We start from the raw sequence: 27,802 nt of genomic DNA on the forward strand, positions 1-27,802 counted from the left end.
CATGGCGCTGGCCGGCGATGGTGGCGTTGACGCCCCCGCGGGGTTCACCCTCGCCGGCTGTGTGGCCGCGCTGGAGGCGGTGCTGGGCGGCGGGGGCGTCTGGTTCAAGGAGAGCAGCGGGCGCAACCTGAGCTCCCGCGACTGGATCGGGCCCAGGGGCGCCCTGAGCAAACTGTACCCGCAGGGTCAGGTGGGCGGCGGGGATCGGGGGTCACGGGGGGTGGACCGGGGGGGGGGGGGAATGGGGGGTTCCTGGGGGGATGGGGGGCCCTTGGGATGGGGGAGTGATGGGGGGGGGGAGTGATGGGAGGGGAGGGAGGTGGGGAGGGAGATAGATGGGGAGGGAAATGGCGGGGTCCCGTGGGGGGATGAGGGGGGGAAGGAGGGGTCCTTGGGGGGGAGGGAGGGAGATAGATGGGGAGGGAAATGGGGTCCCGTGGGGGGATGAGGGGGGGGAAGGAGGGGTCCTGGGGGGCGGAGGGAGGGAGGGAGGGAGATAGATGGGGAGGGAAATGGTGGGGTCCCGTGGGGGGATGAGGGGGGGAAGGAGGGGTCCTGGGGGGGGAGGGAGATAGATGGGGAGGGAAATGGTAGGGTCCCGTGGGGGGATGAGGGGGGGAAGGAGGGGTCCTGGGGGGGGAGGGAGGGAGATAGACGGGGAGGGAAATGGCGGGGTCCCGTGGGGGGATGAGGGGGGGGGAAGGAGGGGTCCTGGGGGGGAGGGAGGGAGATAGATGGGGAGGGAAATGGGGTCCCATGGGGGGATGAGGGGGGGGAAGGAGGGGTCCTGGGGGGGGGGGAGGGAGATAGATGGGCAGGGAAATGGCGGGGTCCCATGGGGGGATGAGGGGGGGGAAGGAGGGGCCCTGGGGGGCGGAGGGAGGGAGGGAGATAGATGGGGAGGGGAATGGCAGGGTCCCGTGGGGGGAAGAGGGGGGAAAGGAGGGGTCCTGGGGAGGGGGGGAAGGAGGGAGGGAGATAGATGGGGAGGGAAATGGCAGGGTCCCGTGGGGGGATGAAGGGGGGAAGGAGGGGTCCTGGGCGGCGGAGGGAGATAGATGGGGAGGGAAATGGGGTCCCATGGGGGGATGAGGGGGGGGAAGAAGGGGTCCAGGGCAGGAGGGAGATAGATAGATAGATGGGGAGGGAAATGGCGGGGTCCCGTGGGGGGATGAGGGGTAAGGAGGGGCCCTGGGGGGTTCCTGAGGGAGGGAGGGAGGGAGATAGATGGGGAGGGAAATGGCGGGGTCCCATGGGGGGATGAGGGGGGGGAAGGAGGATCGGGGAGGGAAACGGGGAGGGGGTTCCTTTGGGGGTATCCTTGGGGGAGGGAAATGGGGGGGGGTACTGTGGGAGGTGTGAGGGGAGGGAAATAGAGGGGGTCCTGTGGGGGAATGGGGGGAGGGAAATGGTATTGGTTTATTATTGTCACTTGTACCGAGGTACAGTGAAAAACTTGTCTTGCATACCGATCGTACAGATCAATTCATTACACAGTGCAGTTACATTGGATTAGTACAGAGTGCATTGAGGTAGTGCAGGTAAATTTAAAAGTGTAGAACAATTATAGTAAGGGTAATGAGTAGATCTGTAGAGAGCAGCTTGCAACGAGTCGCCACGCTCCGGCGCCGTGGAGGAGGTCTCATGGGGGGAAGGGAGGTGGGAAACGGAGGGGACCCTGTTGGGGGGGGGGAATGGGGGGGGGGGTCCCATGGGGGGAGAGCTGAGTGGGGTTCCTGTGGGGGGCATGGGTGGGAACCCTTAGCAAATTTTACCCACAGGGTCATGTGGGTGATTAGGTCAGGGATCACGTGGGGGTAGGGTTCATGTTCCGGGGGGGTATCCCCTGGGGGAATGGGTGGGGGTCCTGTGGGGGAAGCGATGGGTGAGGGTCCTGTGGGAGAATGGGGTGGGGTCCGGTGGAGGCATGGGGGCAAGAGATGGGGTGGGGGTCTGGTAGGGACATGGGGGTGAGAGATGGGTGGGGGTCCCATCGGATGGGAATTTTGGGGGTCCTATTGGGGGGGTGAGGGGAATCCTGTGGGATGGGGTGAGAAATGGGTGGGGGTCCCATGGGGGTGTGGGGATGGGGTGGTGAGAGATGGGTGGGTGTCCTGTGTAGGGTTGGGGGGGAGTCCCATGGAGTGGGGGGGAGATGGGTGGGGGTCATGCACACTCCCTCCCCTCCCCTCCCTGCCCATGCACACACGCAACCTTCCCTGAGATACTTCAGACTTTGTCTTCTCTGTTTAGCTCTGTGGTTCTGCATCAAACCCATCTGATGTGTGCTGTGATGCAGACCTACCAAATTAGCCAAACAGTGAAGCTCTAAAGCTTGTTGATGCAAATATTTCTGATTATTTTCAAACATTTGATATTTTGCCATAACGTAAAATGGTAAATTTTGATCTCATGCCCTTATTATGACGGCTTGTTGCAGGAGCAGGGTTGATTTGAAGTACGGTACCTGCTCCCAAACAAGTGGAAGGGTGGGAAAGCTAAATGGGAAGTGGTGCATACACTTGGGTTCAGGTGTAGAAACAAATCATTTTGGTATAAGATAAGATATCTTTATTAGTCACATATACATCGAAACACACAGTGAAATGCATCTTTTGCGTAGAGTGTTCTGGGGGCAGCCCGCAAGTGTCGCCACGCTTCCGGTGCTAACATAGCATGCCCACAACTTCCTAACCCGGACGTCTTTGGAATGTGGGAGGAAACCGGAGCACCTGGAGGAAACCCACGCAGACACGGGGAGAACGTACAAACTCCTTACAGAGATCAGCCGGAATTGAACCTGGGTCGCTGACGCTGTAAAGCGTTACGCTAACCACTACCGTGCCTGTTCTCTGTTCTGCTTACCTTTTCTGGTGTCAATACCCACCAAAGTTTTGTTTTAAAAATTAAATATAAGGCGCAAAATAAAACTAAACAACCAATGTTCTTAAATGCTTTTAGGTTCCTGAAGATCTCATAGAAAGGCTGCTGTCTGAGTATCGTCATCGCCTGTACATTCACAGCTGTGTGCAGACCGGAGCTGGGGTAGTCATTCACTTGGACCATCCTGCCCTTTTTAAGCAGGTTCTGAGCAATCTCCCTCTCTACACAAGACCTCTGAAGTCTGTGCTGCCAAAGAAGAAATGTGCGATTCTCAACTGCACACCTCTGCAGGCGAGTAGGGGACCTGAATCACTGACCATTAATCAATTACGAGCTATCCTCCTGGCAGACCATCTGGCTGAAGTGTTAAGGCAACAAGGGTAAGTTTTACTGGAACAAACGACAGGTTTTCTTGAAGAAAATCAATTCCATAAATTGGAGCCAGTGCCCTTGCAATTCATTGTATGTTGAGGAAGAATTTATGGTTTGTTTCACTTTTTCCTACAGCTATGTCGTACGTACAGTGCCAAATCTTCAGCAAAACGCTGCAGTCTGCAACTTCCTGAAATCAGTAGGAGTCAACTGGACATGCTCCCTACAAACTGCTTCAGACAACAGAAGAGTTTCTGACTTCAAAAGGATTCTCTCAGAGTCAGTGTACACACAACATGGGCAGTTGGAAGCTCCTACGGATCAGACACCTAACATGTTGCCAAAAGATGTGCAATACAAGGTGCACTTAAGACAGTTCGTGGAGGAGAAGGAACTAGAAGGTTACGATACAAATTTGGATGTGGCTTTGGGTAGGTCCGTGTGCCTTTAGTACTCTCATATTAAGTTGTTCTGTGACCCTTGTGGTGTCTGAGATAGATATTTTCATATTTCAAGGAATGGAAGGACTGGGAAGATATCTTTGAACATTATTTTTACTTTCAATCGAAGATGTTTAAAAGATCCTCTCCCTTTTTTTGGTAGTGTGGGAAATAAAAATATATTCAGAATAACATTAACTATGAACCATGGAAATCCTTTCAATCCCATAATAATGCAAAGTGGAACATATCTTTCCCATATTGCACATGAAGTGCAACAACACCTCAGAGATGATAGTGAAGACTTAAGATTTTGTTTATGATTCGTGAATCAAAATGTTTTGACCTGTGAAACTCCTGGTAGATAATTTGAATGTTAGTTATCGGAGATCCACTGAGAAGTGGGCATTGGGACAGACTAATCTTCACGTCACTCAGTGGTGTCTCCATATGAAGTAATTTATGGAAGGAAAACCTAATCTTTGCTGAGCACAGATTTTTTTTCCAGGAATGCTACTTTAAGTATACAAGGGTAAATAACTCAGACTGGCCTTTGGTGGGACTTGAAGGAGCAAATCTGACATTACCTTTCTAATTACCTTTTGCCTAGACAAGTTTACCTAAATGTATTTCCCTAGTTTAGTGCATCTATTAAAATGAAGTTAATTTTTGAGGGGAATTAACCCAATCAGGTGTTGTAAAATAAATGTAGCAGAGGATTGTGCACAGTATAGCTGTTTAATGAATTGGTTCAATCATAAGTGTTTCTCTTACCTGTTTTTGATAATGGTTAACATCATCTCCTGCTGCTGCATTTACCTCTGCAGTTAGTTATGCCAAGGCATTTAGAGGAAGAACAGGAGACTTTTCCCAGTCAATATTTATCTTAAAACCAACATCACTAAAGCAGAATATCTGATCAGTTGGTTCTCTACAACTGCGAGCCACACATAGAAGTCCTGTGAAAAATGCCTGTTTCTCCCTCTAGGCAATATTAATCTATACTCACCTTAGATTATGGAATAAATATCTTAAATCTCATTGATATTTCTATCTGTTAAAAGTTAAACTTGCCTTGCATCAGATTGGGGTGATTTCTGCAATGCGGCTAAGATATAACCTTTAAACTGAGAATTCCAGGTGAAGGGACTTGATTTGTGATGCAAGACAGCACCAAGATTGAAAAGAAAATTGACATTGAGGTGTGTCAAGCATTGTTGTGTAGTTTGGATTTCAAACTCCCAGAGCTATTGAGAAGAGAGCAAGTCGTTTCAAATTTTAGGTCCTGGGAAATAGTGTGAGAAATTTCGATTCCAAGAGAGTTGACGAGTTTCTGGAGTGAGAAGCAAACTGCTGGAGGAACTCAGTGGACCAAGCAGCATCTGTGGAGGCAAAGGAATGGTTGATGTTTTGGGTCGTGACCCTCCAGGACAGTCCTGATGTAGGGTCGCAACCCAAAATATTGACCATCTCTTTGCCTCCACAGATGTTGCTTGACCTGCTGAGTTCCACCAGCAGTTTTGTGTTTTCTTTTGCTCCAGATTCCAGCATCTGTAGTCTCTTGCGTCTCTAACACGTTTATGGGATTATTTATGAGCTAAGTATGGGGAAATAAAAGGTTCAGAGAACCCAAAAATAACATAGTTTTGGCTGCAACAGAAAGAAGTTGGAGTTGAGAGATTATCAGAAAATAAGTCTTTAACAAATAAAAATAGAAAATATTGGAAACACTCAGCAGGTCGAGCAGCACCTGTGGAAGGAGAAACCCTTTAGTGTCTTTGGTCTAAAATGTTGACTGTTTCTCTGTCCACAAATGCTGCCCGAGTATTTCCAACGTTTTCGGTTTTTCCTATCATCTGCCAATTTTTGATTTTCAAGACCTTCATAAAGACAGATCGTATGTAACTGTAGACACGAGAGACTGCAGATGCTGGAAATCTGGAGCAACAGACAGAGGAGCTGGAGGAACTCAAGCGAGTCAGGCAGCATCTGGGGGGGGGGGGGGGGGGGGGGGGGAATGGACAGTCGACGTTTCGGGCCGAGACCCTTCATCAGGACTGGAAAGAGAGGAGATAGCTGGTGTAAAAAGGTGGGGTAGAGCAAGAGGATGCAGGGGATAGGTGGATCCAGGTGAGGGGCATGATAGGCAGATGAGGAAGGGGGGAGAGTGGGAATGATGTAAGAAGCTGGGAGGTGACAGGTGGAAGAGGGAAAGGGCTGAAGAAGATGGACTCCCACAGGAGAGGACAGTGAACCATGGAATAAAGGGAAGGAGGTGGGGAGGGGAACTGGAGGGAGGAGTGTGTGGGTGATGGGCAGATGGGGAGGGGAAAGAGGGTGATGGGGGCTGGTGGGATCAGGAAAAAAAAAGAGGGAAGGGACAGAGAGGGGTGGTTACCAGAAGTTAGACAAATCAATGTTCATGCCGTCAGGTTGGAGACTAGCAAGGTGGAATATGAGGTGCGATGCAGTATATGAGTCTGCACTGTTTAGGTTTGCAACAGCAAGAATAAAACATGGAACTTACACATCCAGAATAGTTGCACATCAAGTCTGTTTTCAAATGGAATTAAGGTGGTGTGTGTTGGGTGGATTATTTAAAAGTAGCAAGCTGAGGCAAAACATTCTTTCTAGGAATGAGGGTAGGTATTTGCTGTTTGGCATTTTCGGATGTTAAACCAGAATAATTCATTCTGCTTTCTACAGTGCAGGAGGAAGCCCTGAGACAGATAGCAGAGCTTCAGCACACAGTCTTGCAGGTTAGTGTAAGCCCAGCTTACTTTCTAAAACTAACATGCTCCAAAATGACATATTCCTCCTTGGTACCTGATTGAAATCTAGAAATCCATGGGCTGAAGGAAGCCAATGGGTCAATTTTGACATTTAGCTGCATCACTGTGTAGCTTCTTCGTGCTGTACCAAATGCTTCTCTGGGTGTCTGAGTGTCCCTGCCATTCAGTACTAAAATATGGTTAGTGTTATCCTGTAAACTCTACGAAGTCCATACTACTTTCTCCAATACTTTAGAAGACATACGTAAGCATTAATACCATCAGATTTAGCAGTGTATAGTACACTGAGCAAAGCAACAATGCCCAACCATTTCAAATCAGAGCATGGTATACTATAGGTTAGAGGAACTCCATTGGAAGAGAGTGTCACCAACCAGGTATAGAGTGACATTTGCTGAAGATGGATCTGCCAGCCTTTAGTTAGACACGATACCTTGCAGTCCAGACCAGCAGAATAGATCTGTTAAAGTAAAACATTACTTTTGGATTGTAATGATCAGTGACTAGGTGGATGATAATTGGGGAAGAGCCACAGTGGAAATGAGATTTTTAATCAATATAAACGCAATGAATTGTTATGATTTGGAATGTGACTCCTAATAGGGCAGTGGAAGCAGATTCAGCAGCAATATTATAGAGGGAATTACATGAAATACTTGAAGAGGATGAATTTCTAGCACTATGTATAAGAGGCTGATGAGTTGAACTGATTGGATAGCTCTTTCAGAGATGTACCATGGACCAAATGGTGTTTTTGGTGTTGTACTGTGCTATGATAAAAAAGAACTCAAATTTACAACCATTTTTTAAAAGTGACTAAAATGTGTTTTGAGTCTCAGGAGGATCCGGACCAATGTATGGTGATCCACGTGGTGGGCTGTGAGCAGGAGTTTCAGCAGCAGAAGATTGATGTGCTCTGGAGGATACTGAATAGCGAGATTAATCAAGTAACTCAGGTTAGTTTGACGGGTAGACAGTTGAATGGTGGAACAAGATTCAAGAAGAGTCAAGTAGAGTGATAGAGCATGGAAATGGGCCCTTTGGCCCAACTGGTCCATGCTCTTCCTACAGAAAGTAACAACTTTAAGCGCATTACTATAAGGACATAAGTGTTTATTCAGGAGCTCATCCACAAGTACTGGAATTGTCCTTTTAAAATCGAGACAGCCATTACAGACAATACCTGTGTAATATAGTTAACATTTTCGATTAATAACCTTCTAAAGAAAGATCGTCAACAACATTACTTTTCTCTCCACAGATAATGCCTGACCTGCTGAATATATCCAGCATTTTTTGTTTTCATCTCAGATTTCGGCATCTGCAGTACTTTGCTGTTTTACCACTCACCATTTTGCCTACTTCAGGTGTTTGACCCAAGCCTCTAGTAATGACATTTAAAAGTGACGCAGTCAGATGGGTACATCAAGTTTTTGCATCATCCAAGAGCTGGGATCTTCGATACCTGTCAAGTTTCAAAGTTACCAGCACACAATGTAAACGTGTTCCAAATCTGATCAGTGCTCTTCTCTCTGAGACCTATGTGCCTCAATTCTATAGATCGTGATTTCATTCCCATTCATTATGGGCCATGTTCCATTGTTCCTAATTTAATTATTCCTTTACTGTGAGTGTTGTGAAATGATCTTAAGCGTGCAGCACTCTGGTGTTCTATTCTGGTGTGTGCAGAAGCAGTTTGAATATGTATCTAATCTGTAGTTAATGGATCCAGCACATAGGACTGAAATATTTATTGTGTATTTTTCTTTTCTCCACAGAGACACCTTGTGTGTGGCCCAGTGAAAACAACTGGTGAACACTTGCATATCAATGCTGTTCAGTATTTTGAGTAAGTCACCTGTGTAATTAAGCACAAGACTTTAGTCTGTCTCTCATACTTTTTAATTTACTATCAATTCAAAAATTTTAATGCAGACATTTTCGGTAATAAAATAAAATTTGATCTTTCTAACAATGCATCTACAACCGACCACTGTGTGAGACCTTTTACCATTAAAGTATTTAGTGGGTATCTCTCAACACCATTAAAGTATTTCATCTTTTCATTTTCACTAATCTTGGTTTATTTCATATAATGAAGTTTTAGCCCTGCATAATCATAGTTTCCTTTTTTGCAGTAAGATTTAATTACTTCAATCATAAAACCATTGATAATTTGAAGGAAGATTAAATTGAAAAAATTCAATGTTTTTTTTTGTAGAACTACTCTTTAAAACCTTAACTAATTTTTGGCCTAGATATCGAAGGTCTCAAATGCAAGAAACATCTGTAATGAAGTATGGAAACATAGTGCAAGGTAAAGATCACTAGTCAAGTATGTTATCTGGTCAATGTTTCCCTGTAGTTCACTGCATCAGTGGCCTTAGCACCAAGATGTCTCAACATTGTTCTTCCTGGACAACTACAGGGAACAAATTGCCATGTTCATTATTGGGGATTGAATTAGATTGAGCAGCATAGTTTAAAAACACTCAAGTCTTCAATTGGTTAAGGCCGTAGGTGGCATGACTTTAGTTAGTAAAATAGTTTTGGGGAGACATTGACAAGGTGATGCAATTGTTCATGGGGGGTGGGGGGATGGTTTAAAAGTGAGGTGATAGTTATTAAAAGGGAAACTTAGGTGTACATTAATGCTGCAGTTGGCCTTTGGAGGAAAAAGTTACTGAGGAAAACTTATGAAATAGTTCAAAAAGACAGCTAGATTAAAATGCAAAGAGAAGAAAGTTCTCTCAGTTCCACAGCATCAAATTATCTTATTTACAGCCTGTGGAAATACTTTTTTGAAGCATAGTCACTGCTGTAATGTGGTATATGGTGATTAGTATATGCACAACAAATTCATTGAAAAATTACATATTGCCTGAGGGGTATTAGTCGGAATGCCAGTGATAGTTATTATAGTGTATTTTACATCCACCTTGGAGGGTCAGCAAGGCTTTGGTTTAACAACATGCCTAAAAGACACCACTGCAGACTGTGCAGTATCTGCCTCAATGTTGCACGAGTGTCAACCAAGGTTATTATGTTCAAGTCTTTGGAGTACAATCCTCTGATTCAGATGAGAGTGCTGTGCGTTGAGACATAGGTGACAAGCAAGTTAAGGGCTAAAGTCGGGTAGTGAATTGGCAGGGTTGCTATTTTGCTGTTTGAGGAAAGTGTGAACACGGTGGGGAAAGTGTTTACTGAAATAAACTACAGATGCCGTGAATCTGAAATAAAAACAGAAAATGCTGGAAACGCTCAGCAGGTCAGACAGCACCTGGGAAGTAGAAGCAAAATTGGGAAAGAAAAATATCAAGCTAATTTTCAGTAGCAGAGGTGAGAGAGGGATGGTTGGAACAAAGAGAATATCTATGACAGGGTGAGACTAAATGGGTCATTGTGGCAGTCGGAAGCCAATTATGCTGCTTTGTCTGTGTCATGCGTTGCTAATAGCAGGGCTGTGGGACATGGCGAACATGCTAGACTGTGTTAGTAAAAAGAGAATAACTGAGCTAAAATGATGTCGGGCAGAAATGGCTAACTCTGATACAGACAGAAAGAAAGGCTGAGTTACCTTAAGTTGGAGAATTCAGTCATTGAGTCATGCAGCAAGAAAACAGGCCCTTTGGCCCGACTTTTTCTTCTTGGCCCAACCAAGTTTCTTCTAGAGTGTTTGGCCCATATCCCTCTAAACCTTTCCTATCCATGCACCTGTCTAAATGTCTTTTAAAAATTGTAATTGTACCCACATCTACAGCTTCCTCTGGCAACTCATTCCATATACCCACCAGTCTGTGTGTGGAAAAAGTTGCCCCTCAGATTCCTTTCCTATCTCAACTCAAACCTATGCCCGCTAATTTTAAACTTCCCTACCCTGGGGAAAAAAGGCTGTGACCACTCACCCTATCCGTACCCCTCGTGATTTTATAAACCTCTATAAGGTCACCTCTCCTCCTCCTATGCTCCAGGGAAAAAAATCTCAGCCTGTCCAGTCTCACCTTACAACTCAAGCCCTCCTGTTCTGCTAAAATCCTTCTGCATCTTTTCTGCACCCTTTCCAGCTTAATGACATCCTTCCTATACCCAGGTGACCAGAACTGCACACAATACTCCAAGTGTGGGCTCACCAACTCTTGTGCTCAGTGCCCTGACTGATGAAGGCAAATGTGCCAAATACTTCCTTCACCACCCTGTATATCTGTGTTTCCACTTTCAGAGAACTATATACCGGTATCCCTAGGTCCCTCTGTTCTTTAATATTTCAATATTGAAATATTTACTATGAAAAGGAAAAATTTTACTACATTTGAATAGTTCTGACAAGGTTTGCTGTATCTTTTCCTAGGTGATTCATGGGCTGAAATAATCAATAGCATGACCTCAGCTGTTATAAGGTTTGAACTGCTGGCAACCGCACACCGCAGTCCAGTAAGTAATCGACGTATTCCAACGACAGCAAAAGTAGTGTAGAGACTGTCAAGAAAATATATTCTTTGTTTTTCATATGCTGTGTTCTCATTCTCTGCTTTTCTGACAAGAGTTGTTGTGCTGCTACTGTTCTGGATCTTTATAATAAATAAAGGTGGAGTCTGGCACAGCCCAAAGCCAACTAAGATAGGTACCCCAATTAGGGTGCTCCTTTCCACTCTCATGGGGAAGCCCCACACATTGCCATTCAGCAGAAGTTTCTGGGCTAAAACAGCAAGGATATCGGTCGCAAGCACGAGAAATGGTACAGAGCAGAGTCAAAAGGTTGTCGAAGGATCTAACAACACTTAGAATGTTCATCATTGAAAGAAGGTGAATTCAAGGCCTTAAATATAATAAACAAAACAGTAAAAATATAACAAGACAGTAAAAATATAGGGCTGATGTCATGAACTGTCTCTTTACAATAATGATTGAACAAATTGGATTAAATAAATAAAATGCTGAGGAAGTTGGGCAGTATTTGTGGGAGGTGAAGCAGAATTAAAATTTCTGGTTAACAAGTTGGAAAATGTTAAATGTGATTTAAAGGCTAGAGAAGGGAGAACAAAAGGGAAAGTCTGTGAGAAGATAGACTGCCGGAGAGGCATTGCAAAAGAGAATAGTAAAGAGAGGGCTGAGAGTGGAGCCAGCATCCTGAAATTATTTCAGATACAACTGCAGAAATTGGTTTCATGTGGTAGATGGGCTTAATATCCCACTTTCCACATCCCAATTCTTCTGCATAATGACATAAGCTTTTCAACAGGGTGGCTAGTGACTGTAGTATTTCCCTGTGTTATTCTTGGGAGGTTTGGGCTTTTTTTGCTTCAGCAGAAAGTCAGCCATTTGATTTTCCTTTTAAAACAAAATATACTACTGAAAGAATTGATTTCAAATCTGCAGAAGCTGAGGATGAGAAACTGCAAGAATATCAGGTGGAAAATAAAAATGATTCAGAACAGAAATTCACTTCATCTCTCTTTCCTCAAACTCTCAACCCACCCGCCCATGAATTTTAGCTGAATTTGGACCTGGCACAAAGAGTCAATATCTCAACCAAAGGAACAAGGAGTGGTGCATTTGTCATGTACAACTGTGCCAGGCTTGCAACGTTGTTCGATCATTTCAACAATTCTGTGGAGAAAGGTAACTGCTGCATTTTTTTATTATTATTTGCTGGATTTAGACAGCCTGCTCATTTTTTTTCTCTGGACACCTTCCCATTAAGTTCTTCACAAAACTGTAAATGTACCTTTAGTCAAAACCAGCAAGCTTGTATTTCAAGCAGCGTAACAAAAAAAGGCATAGATTAAGTCGATACTTCATACCAGCCAATGTCTGATCAATGTTAAAGCATTGGGGGATTATATACTGAATTGGATTGAGAATTGGTTAACCTATTCTCAGATAGAAAGCAAGGAGTGGGAATAAATTGATTGTCCTCGGTCTGGCAGTTTGAGTTGAGTAGGGTACTGCAGGGATCAAGGCTTGAGTCACAGCTGTTCATAACCTAGAACAACGATTTGGCTGAGGGAACCGAATGTCATATTCCCAAGTTTGCTGATGATATAAAGCTAGGTGGGATTGTGAGTAGGGAGGAGGATTCAAGAGGATATGGACAAGTTGAGTGAATGGCCAAGAACATAGAACAGCACAGGGACAGGTCTCTCAGCCCATGGTGTTTGTGCTGACCATAACGCCAATTTAAACGACACATCTGCCTGCACATGGTCCATATCCCAACGTTCATCTGCCTGCCTAAATACCTCCTAAACACTGCTAACATATCTGCTTCCTCCACTTCTCCTGGCTGTGCACTCCAGGCACCTACCACTCTGTGTAAAAACTTGCCTAGTAAATCTCCTCTAAACTTTCCCTCTCTCACCTTAAATCTATGCCCTCTGGTATTTGACATATCCAGCCTGGGAAAGAGACTATCTACCCTCTATGCCTCTCATAATTTTATATACTTGTATCAAATCTCCCCTCAGCTTCCAGTGCTCCAGAGAAAACAATCCAAGTTTGTCCAACCTCTCCTTGTAGCTAAGACTAGTAGGGCAAATGGGATGTTAGCCTTTATTATGAGAAGATTTGAAATCTTACTGCAAATATATAGAGCCTCAGTGAGATGTACCTAGAGTTTTATGTGCAGTTCTGCTCTCCAAAGAATGTATGTGCCACAGACGGAGTGCAGCATAATCAGATTTACTAGCACTGACTTGTACGTTGTGAAATGTTGTTTTGCAGCAGCAGTACGGTGCAAAGACATAAAATTACTATAAATTAAAAAAATAAATAAATAGTGGGGAGAAAAGGGAATAATGACACGGTGTTCATGGACTGTTCAGAAATCTGATGGCAGAGGGGAAGAACCTGTTCCTGAATTGTTGAGTGTGGGTCTTCGGGCTCCTGTACCTCCCCCCCAATGGTAGTAACGAGAAGAAGGCATGTCCCAGGTGTTGAGGGTCCTTAGTGATGGATGCCTCCTTCTTGAGTTACCGCATCTTGAAGATGTCCTCGATGACGGGGAGGGTTGTGCCCTGGATGGAGCTGGCTGAGTCTACAACCCTCTGCAGCCTCTTGTGATCCTGTGCATTGGAGCCTCCATACCAGGTGGTGATGCAACCATAGAACCATACAGCACAAAACAGGCCCTTCGGCCCACCATGTTGTGCCGTCCATCAAACCACCCTCACACTAACCCTTTCCTCCTGCATATCCCTCGATCTCACATTCTTCCATATTCCTATCCAACCAGACAGAATGCTCTCCACCGTACATCTATAGAAATTTGTAAGAGTCTTTGGTGACATACCAAATCTCCTCAAACCCGTAAAGAAGTAGAGCCGCTGGATTCACGAGTCCAGTTCCAGGGATGATGGGTGTGCTGTATGAGAAGAAATTGAGTAGCCTGAGACTGTGTTCATTAGAGTTTAGAAGAATGAGAAGTCGTCTCATTGAAAATTTCTTAAAGGGCTTGACAGGCCAGATGCAGGGAGGATGTTTCCCCGGCTGAAGAGTCTAGGACTGTGGGGCCCACGATAAGGAGTAGTTCATTCAGGCATGAGGAGAAATTTCTTCGCCGAGGGTGGTGAACCTTTAGAATTTTCTCCCCCAGTCGGCTGGATTTAACAGAGATCGGCAGCACCAAAATAATTAATTCATTCATGAACCATGAGTTAGTTGCTGATTATTTATTGTTCACGAATAAACAAAATGGCAGGAATCTCATTTAATTTCGTACAGTGACCGACGAGGCCTTTTCCGCTGGTGGCAATGAATGTTTGCAGAGGGGTCTGATTCACAAGATCAGGGAGATCTGGTTTTATCTTCACGTGAGATTTTTAGCTGGTTTTACATTTAGCATTTATAATTTGATTGGCCTCACAGTAGGAAGAGATGGTTTCTCCATATACGGACACATTCCAGAGGTCGACAAGTAGACCCATCCTCCATTAAAGTGTGAGGACTCAGTCATGCAACAACCAAGGTCATTTGTTCCTCGTTAATGGAGGAGCAGCTGAACACTTTGAGGTGGGGGTGAGCTCCAGTTAGCATTTCATGCTGATTTCTGACCCTGAGGCTGACTGCTGTCACCACCACAGACCAACTGGTTCAGTGATAATTCGGCACTGGACCTGGCTCAAACTTCAATTATTTTAATATGCATGAATTGTTAATCTGAGAGCAAGCCATTATTCTTCGTAGTTGGTTGACTTGGAAACTGAATGTTATTGTAACATGTTTACAGGGATTTGCTGAGAGCAGATTATCAATGACATAGAGAAACATAGAAAATAGCAGGAGTAGGCCATTCATCCCCTTGGATAGGATTATTGTTAATCATCGACTTCAATACCCTGTTCCTACTTTCTCCCCGTATCCCTTTTCCTATGTAGCATTAGGAAATATACCTACTTTCTGCTATAAAAGGTTTGTTCTGATGCAGGGTTTCGACCCAAAGCATCGACAGATGTGGAGCTCCTCCAGCAGATTGTTTGTTGCTCCAGATTCCAGCATCTGCAGTCTCCTTAAATGGTTTGTCTTTGATTGGACCCACCATCAGCACAGCCAAGACTCCAAACACTAGTTTGGAGGGAGTACTGCACCCTCAGTTTTGCTGAATTTCCAATGTGATGTTAAACCCAGGCTTGTCTTAAAGATTAGGGAAGTCTCCCCACAGCTCTGGCTGATAGTGATCCTTCAATCAATATCATTAAATGTGATGATCTGGTCATTAGTACGTTGCTGCCTGTTTGACTTTGTTATGTGCAAATTAGTTGCTGTGTTTCCTAAATTTTAAGTGACTACGCTGCAACGGCTAAATGTTTAGGGATGAAAGTCAGGTACACCATGTAAGCTTTTATTATTTTTTTCAGGAGAGGGACTTTGTATTTGATATAAAACATTCATTGTGAGTCTAATTCTTCTGAGCGCCATTGTCAAAATTTGCATCCCCACAGTTGTGGAGTGGGATATTGCTGAGTTTAACATGTTAGTACCATGCAGATGGTAATATTTTCATCTGATTCCAAGTCTGGAGACTTGAACACAGAAATCTACACCAAAGCTTCAGTTCAGTGTAACTGAAGTGTTGCACTGTCAGTTGTACACCTGTTAAACTGTGGCCCCATCTGCTTTTGAAGTGGCCATAAAAGATCATGTGGCCTGGTTCAAAGAAGAGCCTCCCTGTGTCCTGACAAATATATGGCACTCAATCCACAAGAAAAGAAATTACCAATGCGTGCAAGTTAACCATGTTAGAAGAGGTGAATGCTCTTCAAAAGTACTTAATTCAGTGTAAAGCTGTTTGGGATGTCTTTGAAAAGTGCTATAGAAATGAAGTCCCTCTTTCACATACCATTCCTCTGGACACATTTCATCTCTTGGTTAACTGGGGGTGCGGAAGCTCAGCTCTGTAAATGAACCAGACCAACTGTCCAGTTGTCGGTAATGCCCTGGAATATTATTCATGTGCGTAACTGAAATAATTCTTATGGTCAACAGCAAGCATCAGAAATTCTGTCAGGTTGATTCAAGCCATTTTTCAAATCCTGCCCTCTCCTTTTGCTCATCGCCTCGGGGGGAGGGTAACAGCGAGCCTGGAAAAATTAGGATCAATTAGAATAGGTGGGTGCCAAATTAAAAACCAATTCTGTTTAGCTTTACAAGTGTGCTTATTATAATAATATTATAATATTATTTGTCAGCTGAAATAGCTCAGTTGGGAGAGCGTTAGACTGAAGATCTAAAGGTCCCTGGTTCAGTCCCGGGTTTCGGCAGCATGGGTGTGCATTTTGGGGTGTCTCGGTAGCGTAGCGGTTAGCGCGACGCTATTACAGCGCCAGCGATTGGGGTTCGATTCCCGTCGCTGTCTGTAAGGAGTTTGTACATTCTCCCATGTCTGCGTGGGTTTCCTCCCACATTCTAAAGATGTACGGGTAGGTTAATATGGGTTTAAAATGGGCAGCGTGGACTCGTTGGGCTGGAAGGGCCTGTTACCACGCTGTAAATAAAATTTACCTGTAGAACAGCCCTTCCTGTTTGATCTTAACTCAGATTCCACAAGGACTGAACATAGGGTAACTAAAATGTTTTAACAAACAATCTGTTGGAGGAACTCAGCGGATCGAGCAGCATCTGTGGAAGGAAAGAAATTGTCGACGTTTTGGATCAAAACTCTGCATCAGGACCCAAAATGTCAGCAATTCCTTTCCTTCCACAGATGCTGCTCGACCCACTGAGTTCCTCCAGCAGATTGTTTGTTGCTCTAGATTCCAGCATCTGCAGTTTCTTGTGTCTCAACTGAAATGTTTTCTTTGAAACAGTGAAACAGATTTTCTTTGCTTTTTTTTGCAGGATTGTACCCACATTTCCCAGAAACATCCCAGTTGAATTTTTCTGCACTCCAGGAAGAGGTACTAAATCTCTTTATAACTGATGTGATTCTTTCTGTCCTCATGAGGTACTGCAATTAAGAGCAAAGATTGCTGCAAAAACAGTCAGGACTTGCTTACTATAAATTGTTTCTTCATCCAGGAGATTTGCCCCAAGCGAGGGTCTTTTAGCACACGTTAGCTGTTGGTGGGGTGGGAGTGGAGGCATGTCAGACACAGGGTCACTTATCTACCATCTGCTCCTCAAGGACACTGACGGAATGGTTGAGATTAACAATGTGCATGATCAGGACCTCACAGCCTACCAATGTAATACACAAACATCCAAAGGACGGTGCCACCGAAGGCTTTGCAGTTTGTTATCTGGTTTGACTGGTGCAATTAAGTCTTCCGTTTACATTGGAGATTTTATTTGAAAATAAGTGAAGGGCTGGATCATCGTGGATTCAGCTCACTGCCCAAACCTGTTGCCTGCTGTGTCCACCTACCTGCACACACCTGATCCAGATACAGTCTGCCCACAAGGCAGACCAAGCTATAGGTGATAGCTGGACCTCAGACACCCAGCCCTTGGAGTGCCCTGCTGGCTTTTGGCAGCTCACTGGTGTGAAAGCCTTTGAACCTTTTTTTTGTTCTGATATCCAGAAGAAGTGGTGTTCAGATAATTATAAAAGTTAAAATCTATTAAAAGAAAATAGATTTAATCAAACGCACTTTAATTTCTTAAAGTTAATTGGAAAGTAGTTAGACAAAGGAAAATAAGTAAACCACTTACTTGCACTTACCTTTAAAACTCGGGATCAACGAGTCCTCTTGAAATTAATAGGGTCATACTACTAATGCGAGCTATGTAAGGTGTGTCTGGCTGCTCTATCCAGTTGGTGAGTGCTCTGTTCCCAGACCAGGTGGTAAGTCCAACAATGGAGCAAGAGGTCAGATCCACTAGTTCTTCTATGACTTCTTTGGCCATGTGTCAGAGACAAGCTGACCAGTAAGGAGGAGATAGCTGGGGTACTCGAGGGACCACTGGTCGGCAACATTAATTTCTAATGAGCCTAACCTGTAATGAAACCCATCATATTTCTCAAGAATCTCAAAAACATTGAGAGAACTAGTGAGGTGGAGTTTAAATTGGAATAATGCCCATTCAAAAGAATTTTTAGTAGACTGCCACACTCAGCGTCTCTTGGGCCAATGTGTTCGAGTTCCTCTCCATTTTGTATGGGAAACCTTATCTATAAACAACCTAGCTCTAATTTTGGCAGATTATCTGGGTTTGGGGCACATACTATGCAGGGGCACACAGAACTTGCTCAGAAGAAAAGTTTGTGTTGATTGGGAGGCATCAAGACAAATATTGAGACGAAAGGGATTCTGCAGATACCGGAGTCTGGAGCAAAATACACAAGATGCTGGAGGAACTCAGCAGGTCAGGCAGCACCTAATGGATGGAAATAAACAGTCGACGTTTCTGGTCGAGACCCTTCATTAAGACAAATATTGAACTACCGTTGTTTAACCAGCTAAAGCCAAGCAGTTTATTAGCTCTGGACACTTGAGCCTTCCAGTGTTTGTGCACTAAATGTAGAAAGTGACAGGCAGACAAGGACATATAGTTTCTCAAACATAACTCCATGCAGTTGTGATATGTGAAGACAATTTGAGGAACGGGTGCAAGAGTGGGTTAGGCAGCCCATCAAACCTGCAGTGCCATTTAGCAAAATGATACCTGGACTTCCAAACAACTCTACATTGCACCTGATCCCATATCCCTCTGTGCTCAACTCCCTTCAATAGACACAACGACTAAGCCTCCACAGCCCTCTGGATTGGAAAATTCAAAAGATTCACCACCACCTGAGTGGTGACATTTCCTCTTATCTCAGTCATTGATGGCCAACCCCACAGTCTAAAACCATGAAGCTTCTGTTTCTGGACTCCTTGCATCCAGAGGAGAAATGGCCTCTCAGCATCTACTCTGTCAAACCCCTCAATCACTGTTTCAGTGAGATCACTACCCATTCTTCTGAACTCCTCAGACTAAGTATATCCCACTAAGCCTCTCCTCATTGGGCAGTCTTCCAGGAGTCAATGTAGGGTCATTTCTAGAAATTATCCAATGAGGATTGTATAAAGCACCCTGATTGGACATGGTCCACCACCAAACTCCACCCACCCAAGCAGCTATGCTATCATGTGGGAGGAGCATAAAGATCAAGAGAAAACTCTCAGCCAATAGAAGATAAAATCAAGGAACATTGGCTGGATTACATAGCCTGATATTTCACATGCCTTTTGAAAGACTTGATCTCTGTCCCAACCAGGAACCATTCCAATAACTTGTTCCTGCACTCTCCTAGATCTCAATACTGGAACTCAGTAATCCACTCATTGATTGCTGTCCTATGTTATAATAGTGGCTGCAGCTCAAAGTATGGCTGCCATGCTAAACACTGACATTCTGGTAACTTCAGGTGTAGCCAGTAGGTGATGCTATTGAAGTGTGCAAGCTTTACTGCATGTGTATCATTGAAGTATATTCAGAGCTGAGAGAACATTGGACTACAGGGAAAGTGTTGCAGGAAATGGAGCCAAGACCAAAATGGTGAAGCAGGCTTGTGGCCAAGCAGCAGCTGCACCAGCTATCAGTAAATTGTCTTTAAGAAAAAGTTGAGACATTAAGATGTAAGGAGAGAGGTAGTTTAACAAAATGAATCCAGGCTCATTAATTTTAAGCCCATTGTTTGTTTAACACGTGTTAAGCTTTTGTGGAAGAGTAACCAGTTTCCTTCACCTGCAGGGCGAGTGGCTGTTGCTGTACAATTACATTATTCCTTTCCGAGAAGTTCTTGCCCAGATAACACAGTCCATGAGTTCAGCTAAAGGGATCCATCTGAGCATCAACACAGAAACAGTAAGCAGAACTGATAAGGGGTAAGGAAAAGCTTTTAATTTAAAAAATAAAAGCTTTTCCTTATTGTCGGGGAATCTTACCAAAACAAAGAAGCCTTTTGTCCCTCTGCTCGCTCTGTCTACTCAATGTAGCCATTCTATGTCCAATTGCATTCAAAGTCACCTCACCTAATTGTATATTTCCCACCAACAAAGGGAATTGTGTTAGAACACTAAGTACCCAGGCCAGTGGATTGAAGTACTGTTAGTACATACATCGATGTATTGGACAAGGGAAAAGAAACTCAGTGCATAAATGACAGTACCTAAAAATTACATACCAGCATTTCTACAACTCTAATTTACTGATTTCATTCATGAGTGTTTTTCTGTCTGGAATGCTGTTTCTAAAATCCCTCCCCTAGCTACATTTTGTTTTCCATTGTAAAGCTTCTTAAAAGCCTCTCTGATCATTATTCCTTTCCCCTCCCAGTTTTCCATCTCCTTCATGGTGTCTACCTACTGGGACTACGTAATTCAACATTGTTACACTACCTTTTCATGCCCCATGGTTACAGTCTCACCGCAGGTCCCACTCCAGAGAATGAGCTTGTGCTCAAGACTGACCCCTTGGAGGTGCCATCTTTCAAATGAAATGTTGAACCAAGACCACATCTTGGATGCCATGTATAAGATCCACAGCATTGTCTGAAGAGCAATTCAGTTTTTTCAGTGCCCTGGTTAATATCGGTTCATCAACCAGCTCCTAAAACAAATGACGCATCACATTGTTGTTTCTGGGACCTTCCTGGCTGCAAGTTAGCTGCCTTGCTTCCTCTATTATGTCAGTGACCAATCTTTAAATGGATTTCATTAACAGTGAAGTGCTTTGGGACACAGAGGTTGTGAAAGCCACAGATCTTACTAACTGAACACCCTTCTCCTGTAACTTGTAGGTGTGCAAGTTTCTTGTAAACCTCAGTATGGATTTCAGCTCCTATTACAACCGTGTGCACATCCTGGGAGTAAGTATCATTGTAATAAGTACAAACGTAATAGTTCACTGTCACCTTACTAACTCTTTTTCATTGGGCTCACTGTTGGAATCTCAATATTGAACGATTTAAGAATTTTTTCCTGCCATTTTTAATCCTTTTTCTGACTACTTTCTGGATTATCCTTTTCCTTGCTTCCCCACCCAACTTTAATATCACAATATTTTTTTAAATTTACTTTTTCTTTCACCATTTCTGATGAATTTATTTTGCTCTCTTTCCTTCTCCTGTCTTCCTCTCAATTCTTCCCACTTACTGAAGGTGATAACTCCTACCGTTGCTTCATACGCAAGAAAACATGAGCACGAGTAGGTCATTTAGACCTTCGAGCCTGCCCTGCCCTGCATCGCAATTGTGGCTGATCTGCCCAAGGCCCTGCACTTTTCTGTGCCAGTTTCCCATAGTCCTCAAATTTCTAATCTTTCAAAAAATGCATCTGCTTCCTCCAGTAATCTAGTCTCTGAGGTAGAGAATTCCACCTTTTCTGAGAAGAAATTCCTACACGCATCAGTTTTAAATGACCAACCCCTTTGTAACTCTGCCCCCTTGTTCGAGCCTCTCCCACTGGTGGAAACATCTCAACATCTACCCTGTCACGAGTACTTGTGTTTCAGTAAGATCACCTCTCGTTCTTCTAAACTCAAGAATAGGGACCCAACTTCGGAAGCTGTTTGTGATAGGACACCCTCTTGTCCCAGTAATTAGCCTCATGAATCTCTTTGGGCTGCCTCTTTTGCAGTGATGTGGAGAGCAGAAGCCCTCAAATACCTCATCCAAGTGGACATTTTCATGGCTGGAAAAGTGGCAACTGCTATTAGGAGCAAGAATCTTGGTTAATGTGTTCTCCTCCACTTTGCCCCCACCCACACTCTAATCCAAGGTGAAATACAATAGTTTTGATAAGGTACGGCCAGTGGTGAGATATCTTAAAGCAATGCTTTGATAGCCTGACCTCTGCTGTACTCCAGCATGTTTATAATTAATAAAATTCTAACACTTCAATTAAAAATACCTTTGGATATAGATTCAGAGTGAAACAGCAAGGATATACATGTCAACCAATATGTCTGTCTAAGCTAATTCTATTTGCTGCATTTGGCCCAATCCCCTCTGAACCTTTATGTATCTGTCCAGATGTTTCTAAAACATTGTAACCACCCCCAACCTCCTCTGGCAACTCGTTCCATATACCTGCCACCCTCTTTGTGAAATCCTTGCCCTTCAGATCCCCTTTAAATCTTTTCCCTCACCTTAAACCTATACTCCCCTACCCTGGGAAAAGACTATCTACCCTATCCATGCCCCTCATGTCATCCTTCAGCCTCCTTCACTCCAGGGAAAAGAGTCCCAGCCTATCTAGTTTCTCCTTAGAACTCAAGCCCTCCAGTCTAGACAACATCCCCATGAATCTTTCCTGCACCCTCTCTGACTTAAATCACATCCTTCCTATAGCGTGCCAATCAGAACTCCACAAAATACTCCAAGTGTGGTCTTGTACAACTGTAACATGACATCCCAAGTCCAGTAGTCAATACCAAGGTAATTGAAGGCAAGCATGCTGCCTTCACCACCCTGTCTATTTGTGTTGCCACTTTCGGGGAACTATGTACTTGTACCCCTAGCCTCTCTGTTCAACAAGGCTCCCCAGGATCCTGCCATTCACTGTATATGCCCTGGTCTTGTTTAACTTTTAACAGAATTCATCACTTCACACTCGTCTGAGTTAAATTCCATCTGCCATTGCTTTGCCCACTTTCCCAGTGATCAATATCCTGTGGTGACCTGAGACAACCTTCTTCACTGTCCATTATACCACCAATTTTGGTGTCATCTGATAAGATATCTTTATTAGTCACATGTACACCGAAACACATAGTGAAAAACTTACTGATCTACATTCTCATCCAAATCATTAATATAGATGGCAAACAACCATGGATCCAGCACCGATCCCTGCAGCACACCACTGGTCATAGGCCTCCAATCTGAGAAACCAACCCTTCACTACCACCCTCTGTTTCCTTCCACTGAGCTAATTTTGTATCCAATTGGATAGCTCACCCTGGATCCCATGTGTTTTAACCTTCTGGACCAGCCTAACATCCAGGATCTCGTCAAAGGTCTTACTAATGTCCATGTAGACAACATCTACTGCCCTGCCCTTGTCTATCCTCTTGGTCACCTCTTCAAAACAAAAAACAACTTGCATCCTACAATTTCCTAGGGTACACTCGATCTGACCCTGGGGGTTTTTCCACCTTTATGCACATCAAGACCTCCAACACTTCTTTCAGAATGTCATTATGTTTCAGGATATCTCTTCCCTGAATTCCCTAGCCTCCATGTCCTTCTCCACAGTAAATACATATGAGAAGTATTCATTTAAGACTTGCCCTTTTCTGGATGCTCTGTCCTGATCCTTAGGGGACTTACTCTCTCCCTAGCTACCCTTTTGCTCTTAATATACTTAATATAGTCTTTTAGGATTCAGAAGCAGGTTTATTATCACTGTCTTATGACGTGAAATTTGTTGTTTTGTGGCAGCAGTACAGTACAAAGACAAAAAGCTATAAATTACAAAATAAATAAATAGTGCAAGAAATAAGGAACAATGAGGTAGTGTTCATGGGCCGTTCAGAACCCAGCTGCCTTAACCTGACATATGCCTTTATATTTTCTTGCTGAAAAGATGAGCTTCTTTGATAGGATCTCTCTCTACGCTCTTCACTACAGGTGAGAATAAAGTTTCACTGACAGCAAGGTTAATAGTGACTCTCTACCGGATCAGTTCACCATCCGTCAGTACATTCATACAATGCAGATGTGTTGTCAGGTTACAACTAACAGCCAAATAAAATTTGAAAGCCAGCAAACTAAAAACAAACATTGCATTGATATTTGAGATCAGCAGGCAGAGAAACAGTGAAATTGATACCAGAGGAATAGTTCTCTGCAGGTATGACCCACTGAATTTTGAAGCTCAGAGTTCAGGTTTGCTATAATCTTGGTGTTACCATCTGTGACCCAAGAAATTCACAGAAGATGGGATAAAATGCCTCTAGTTGTTAGTTTCATCGAGAAGATTGACACAGTGTAAAAGATTGCCAGTTGTTAACCCTTGCATTCCCAGCTATGTAAGGGTTAATGGTATGCTCATTGTCAGCTTCTTCCCATAGAAAGGAATTACCTCAGCCATGGGGTGACGAGAGTTTTGACTGGATTGGAGGCCAGGTGTGGGTAAGAAAGACATAGTTATTTTAGACATATCTTCTTGTGCTAAAAGCTTGCGGTAAGCAATTGCTGTAGTAGGTGCAACTTCCCACCAAGCTTTCCCACAAAGTGGGTATAAAGGTACGCAGTAACCGGTGCATCTTTGAGTGGGTCTAATACTGTTTAACTCTTTCTCTGTATCCCTCACTCCCACTAGTGTTAAACTAATAAAGCATTGATCGTAAGTTCTTTGATTCTGTTGTTGTCTGACTTATTACAGAGCGTGGGTCGACTTTGACAACAGGTATGAAATAAGAAACTGGGAAAAAATGAATTTTATCCAAGGATACGCTAATACACCAGAAGTTGTAGCAAGCAGCTGCACGAAATGACCAGTGTTTATTATACACTGCCTCAGTTTTTCCAAACACAATTAAAGTACAAATCGTTTTTCAGGAATAGCCTGATGCACTCAAGCAAAGGAGTGGCATAGATAAGGTGAATGGTCACAAATTTCTCCTCAAGGTAGAGGAGTCTAAAACTAGAGGTTTAAGGTAAGAGGAGAAAGGTTTAAAAAGGGACCTGAGGGGCAACTTTTCCCCCCACAGAGAAGGTGGTGGATATATGGAATGAGCTGCCAGAGAAAGTGGTAGACGTGGGTACAATTCCTTGGAGAGGTACATAGAAAGGTTTGGAGGGATATGGGCCAAATACAAGCGAATGCAACTAGCTCAGGTAGATATCTTGGTTGGCGTGGACAAGTTGGGCCAAAGGGCCTGTTTCCATGCTGTATAACTCCATGACTATGAGAAGCAAGAGTTTGGTTGGGAACAATGGTGTGAAACCAACATCGGTAGTACCATCAAAAGATGTCACGTGTAGTTGGGGAAAGCAGTGTGTGAGAGTGGCCCTCAGCAAAGGCAATCAGACTTACCGAGCAAGTAGACTACTGCCGTGTAATATGTGTTGTGCAGAAGAAAGGGTTTATCTGTGTAGTTTTGTGCACTCGTACTGTGCAGTTTTAGTGCTACTCATTATTAAAAGGGGGATGTTTGACTCCACAGGAACCATTGGAGCATTTGTTCAACCAGATGTTTGCACGCCTGCAGTTGATGAAAGGATTGAGAGAGATTTTTCATACGGCACTGGGTACACTTCACATCCCACCACCCAGCCAGCTCTGAGAATCCAGTATGTCCAGTATTCCATTCCACACCACCAGGTTGAAGGAACCAAGAACCACGTGGCCTTCATCAGCCTCAGACCAGTTGACTGAAGTGGAGCAACCTCAACGTTCCTTTGTCAGTGCCATGTCTCTACTCGGACCTCCTCCATATAATCCAATGACCATACCGAATGGTGGCAGTCTGATAATAGATCTGCTTCATCCACTATTCCTGTTAACTCTCTGCACATCATCCAGACATCCTGGGGGCTTGTATCCATACTTATCAGAATCAAATGCTGGCATTGGGTGGTACTGTGTGAAACTGGTCTCTCTGGGTTGGCACAAGATCTTCAGTAATTGGGAGATCCGTTATTCATCCTCTTCCGTGAAAATCACTCATCCTGTGTGACCAACCCTTGACCTGAACAGATTCCATTTCCTTTGTACTAATTTATCTCAGCTGTTTCTTAAATAAAAATAACTTTTTAAAAAGTTGTTGAACTTTGGTTGGAATCCATCAACAAGCACACACGTGCAAATACACCTGAACTGCTGGGCTGTATTCTTTACAGCATCTCATGGTAGATGCAGTTTGAGGGATTGTCAGTGGAATAGCTCGGTTCCAGGGTGGCATCAACCAATTGTTCACCTGTGGGGTGAATTTAGAGTGGCACAAGAGATCCTCTGGTCATCTATGGAGAGATAATATCCTTTGCAGTCAGAGTGTCTCTAAGTACTGTAAATAACATGCATGCAGCTCTCATTGAAAACATAGTTGTGAGATCTGCAAACTGATAAGGAAACTTTTAATTACAAGGATATGTTCCTGCCGCTCTCTCAGACCACGACTCCACCTACAATTTTTGACCCCAATATTTTTGGCTTATTTTATCCAGAGAGCTCATTTCTTCCTGACTCAAGTATTTTTCCTCCCTTGTCCAATCTTTTCCCACCAGCAGTCAGACACACTGCACCACATTCACAATTTCCAGGCCCTGACACTCTCCTTTTCATTTACATATATCCAGTCCCTCCACACCTCCATCCACCAGCACTTTGACTTATTCTTATACAGAAAAACTTTTCACTTGCAGAAGCAAGTGGAGCAGGGCGTTAGGGAACCCAAATGAGTCCCTGTGATGCCTGGCTTTTTATGGGACACATGGAACATTTTTCATTCTATTCCCATTCAAGTCATCTCACCTTTATCTGGTACATTAATGACAATATTTTGCTTCCACCATGAAATAAAAAATGTCATTGACTCTGCTATCCATATTTTCTCTCACCTTCACATAACCCATTTTCCCTGACTTCCCAGCCACAATTACTGGGGCTTGGTTGTTGACCATTATCCAAACCTACCTTCACCACATTCTTTCCACACTGCTTCCTGTGAGACTTCATTCTACTCTCCCAGTTTCTCCAGTGTATCTGCTCCAAACCAGTGCTTCTGATAGATCTTTCCTCCTTCCTCAACCAAGAGTTCCTCTCCATTGTTTGACACCTCCACTAGCCCATTCCCCAACCAAACCCAGATTAAAATTAAGCAAAGGCCCATTCTCTATCCTACATTAAAATACAGACTGTTAAAATGTATTTCTCAAAAGCAAATGTCAGAGGAATCTAAGCAAATCACGTCAATGTACAAAATGCCAACAAAGTTGCCATGTAGGAGAGAGACAAATGCTACAAATACTACCAAATACGAAAGACACAGCCGCAGAAAATAGAAATGTCAACTCCACTAACCTGGGTTCAATCATGACCTTGGGGGCTGTGTGCATGGAGTCTGCATGTTCACTCTAACTCTGGATTTCTCCCAAGTTGTCTGGTTCTATCCCACATTCCAAAGACATGCTGGCAGCTTAATTAGCTACTGTAAATTACCCCAGAGAATAAATTGCAGGAGAACTAAAGAGAGAATAGAACCGATGGAATTTCTTTGCTGGGAGCCAGCATGTACTGTATGCCATGGATTGAATGGCCTTCTGTTATGGAAACATTTTGGGAGCACAAAACGAGTTAGTGAGCAACTGTGAAAACGAAAGGGATCATCATTGCAACTGGGGCTGAGAAAGATCCCAGCACATCACAGTAATCCGGGTATCTGCCCTTCCACATCACTGACTACCCTGTGTGGTTCCAACACTCATTTTTATTTTCAGTATTCACAAGTTTATCTTCTGTTGTTTCCAGTCAGAAACCGTACAATGGTGCTGTAAATTTCAACTAGAGGAGTACAATGTACAGTGAAACTTGCATTTAACAAAGTATGAATGGTGGTACCTTGTAACTGTTACAGTCATTAAACATCACGTGAGCAAAGGGATTTAATGTTTTAATGCCATATTTAATGCCCTTGAGCATATGAACCAGTTTTTGGCAAGTAGGAAAAGATTTGCATGGTATTTCCAAGGCAACTTTCATAACCTTAGGGTGTCCCAAAACACTTTTCAGCCAAAGAAGGATAGTCATAGGTGTAATGGAACCCTGGCGTGCAAATTATAGAACATGGAACAGTACAGCACAGTACGGCCCACGATGTTGTGCCCACCTATATAAACCTTATCCACATTCTATCTGTCCCCCTCTCGACTTCACCTCCCGTAACCCTCTA

The 27,802-nt window shown here is 43.8% G+C and overlaps 1 protein-coding gene and 1 non-coding gene across 2 annotated transcripts; both read left to right on the plus strand.

Moving 5' to 3' along the window:
- Positions 1–25,669, plus strand: dalrd3 (DALR anticodon binding domain containing 3). Its single transcript, XM_052018044.1, has 13 exons — positions 1–190; positions 2,962–3,263; positions 3,391–3,686; positions 6,402–6,454; positions 7,327–7,443; positions 8,266–8,336; positions 8,746–8,804; positions 10,836–10,918; positions 11,980–12,106; positions 16,820–16,878; positions 19,658–19,771; positions 20,706–20,774; positions 25,079–25,669. The coding sequence occupies exons 1-13, from the start codon at positions 2–4 to the stop codon at positions 25,196–25,198; spliced, it is 1,659 nt and encodes a 552-aa protein (XP_051874004.1). The 5' UTR covers position 1; the 3' UTR covers positions 25,199–25,669.
- On the plus strand, positions 16,170–16,242 carry trnaf-gaa (transfer RNA phenylalanine (anticodon GAA)). The gene has a single exon. It is a non-coding gene; the product is annotated as a tRNA-Phe (tRNA).
- Positions 25,670–27,802: the final 2,133 nt, after the last annotated feature.

The sequence above is a fragment of the Pristis pectinata genome, chromosome 6, assembly GCF_009764475.1.
Source record: "Pristis pectinata isolate sPriPec2 chromosome 6, sPriPec2.1.pri, whole genome shotgun sequence".
Taxonomy (NCBI): domain Eukaryota; kingdom Metazoa; phylum Chordata; class Chondrichthyes; order Rhinopristiformes; family Pristidae; genus Pristis; species Pristis pectinata.

Coding starts and splice junctions, on each gene's coding strand:
- dalrd3 (XM_052018044.1), top strand. CDS start 2: ATGGCGCTGGCCGGCGATGGTGGCGTTGACGCCCCCGCGGGGTTCACC. Junction 191..2,961: donor AACTGTACCCGCAGGGTCAG/GTGGGCGGCGGG, acceptor AAATGCTTTTAG/GTTCCTGAAGATCTCATAGA. Junction 10,919..11,979: donor CAACCGCACACCGCAGTCCA/GTAAGTAATCGA, acceptor CATGAATTTTAG/CTGAATTTGGACCTGGCACA.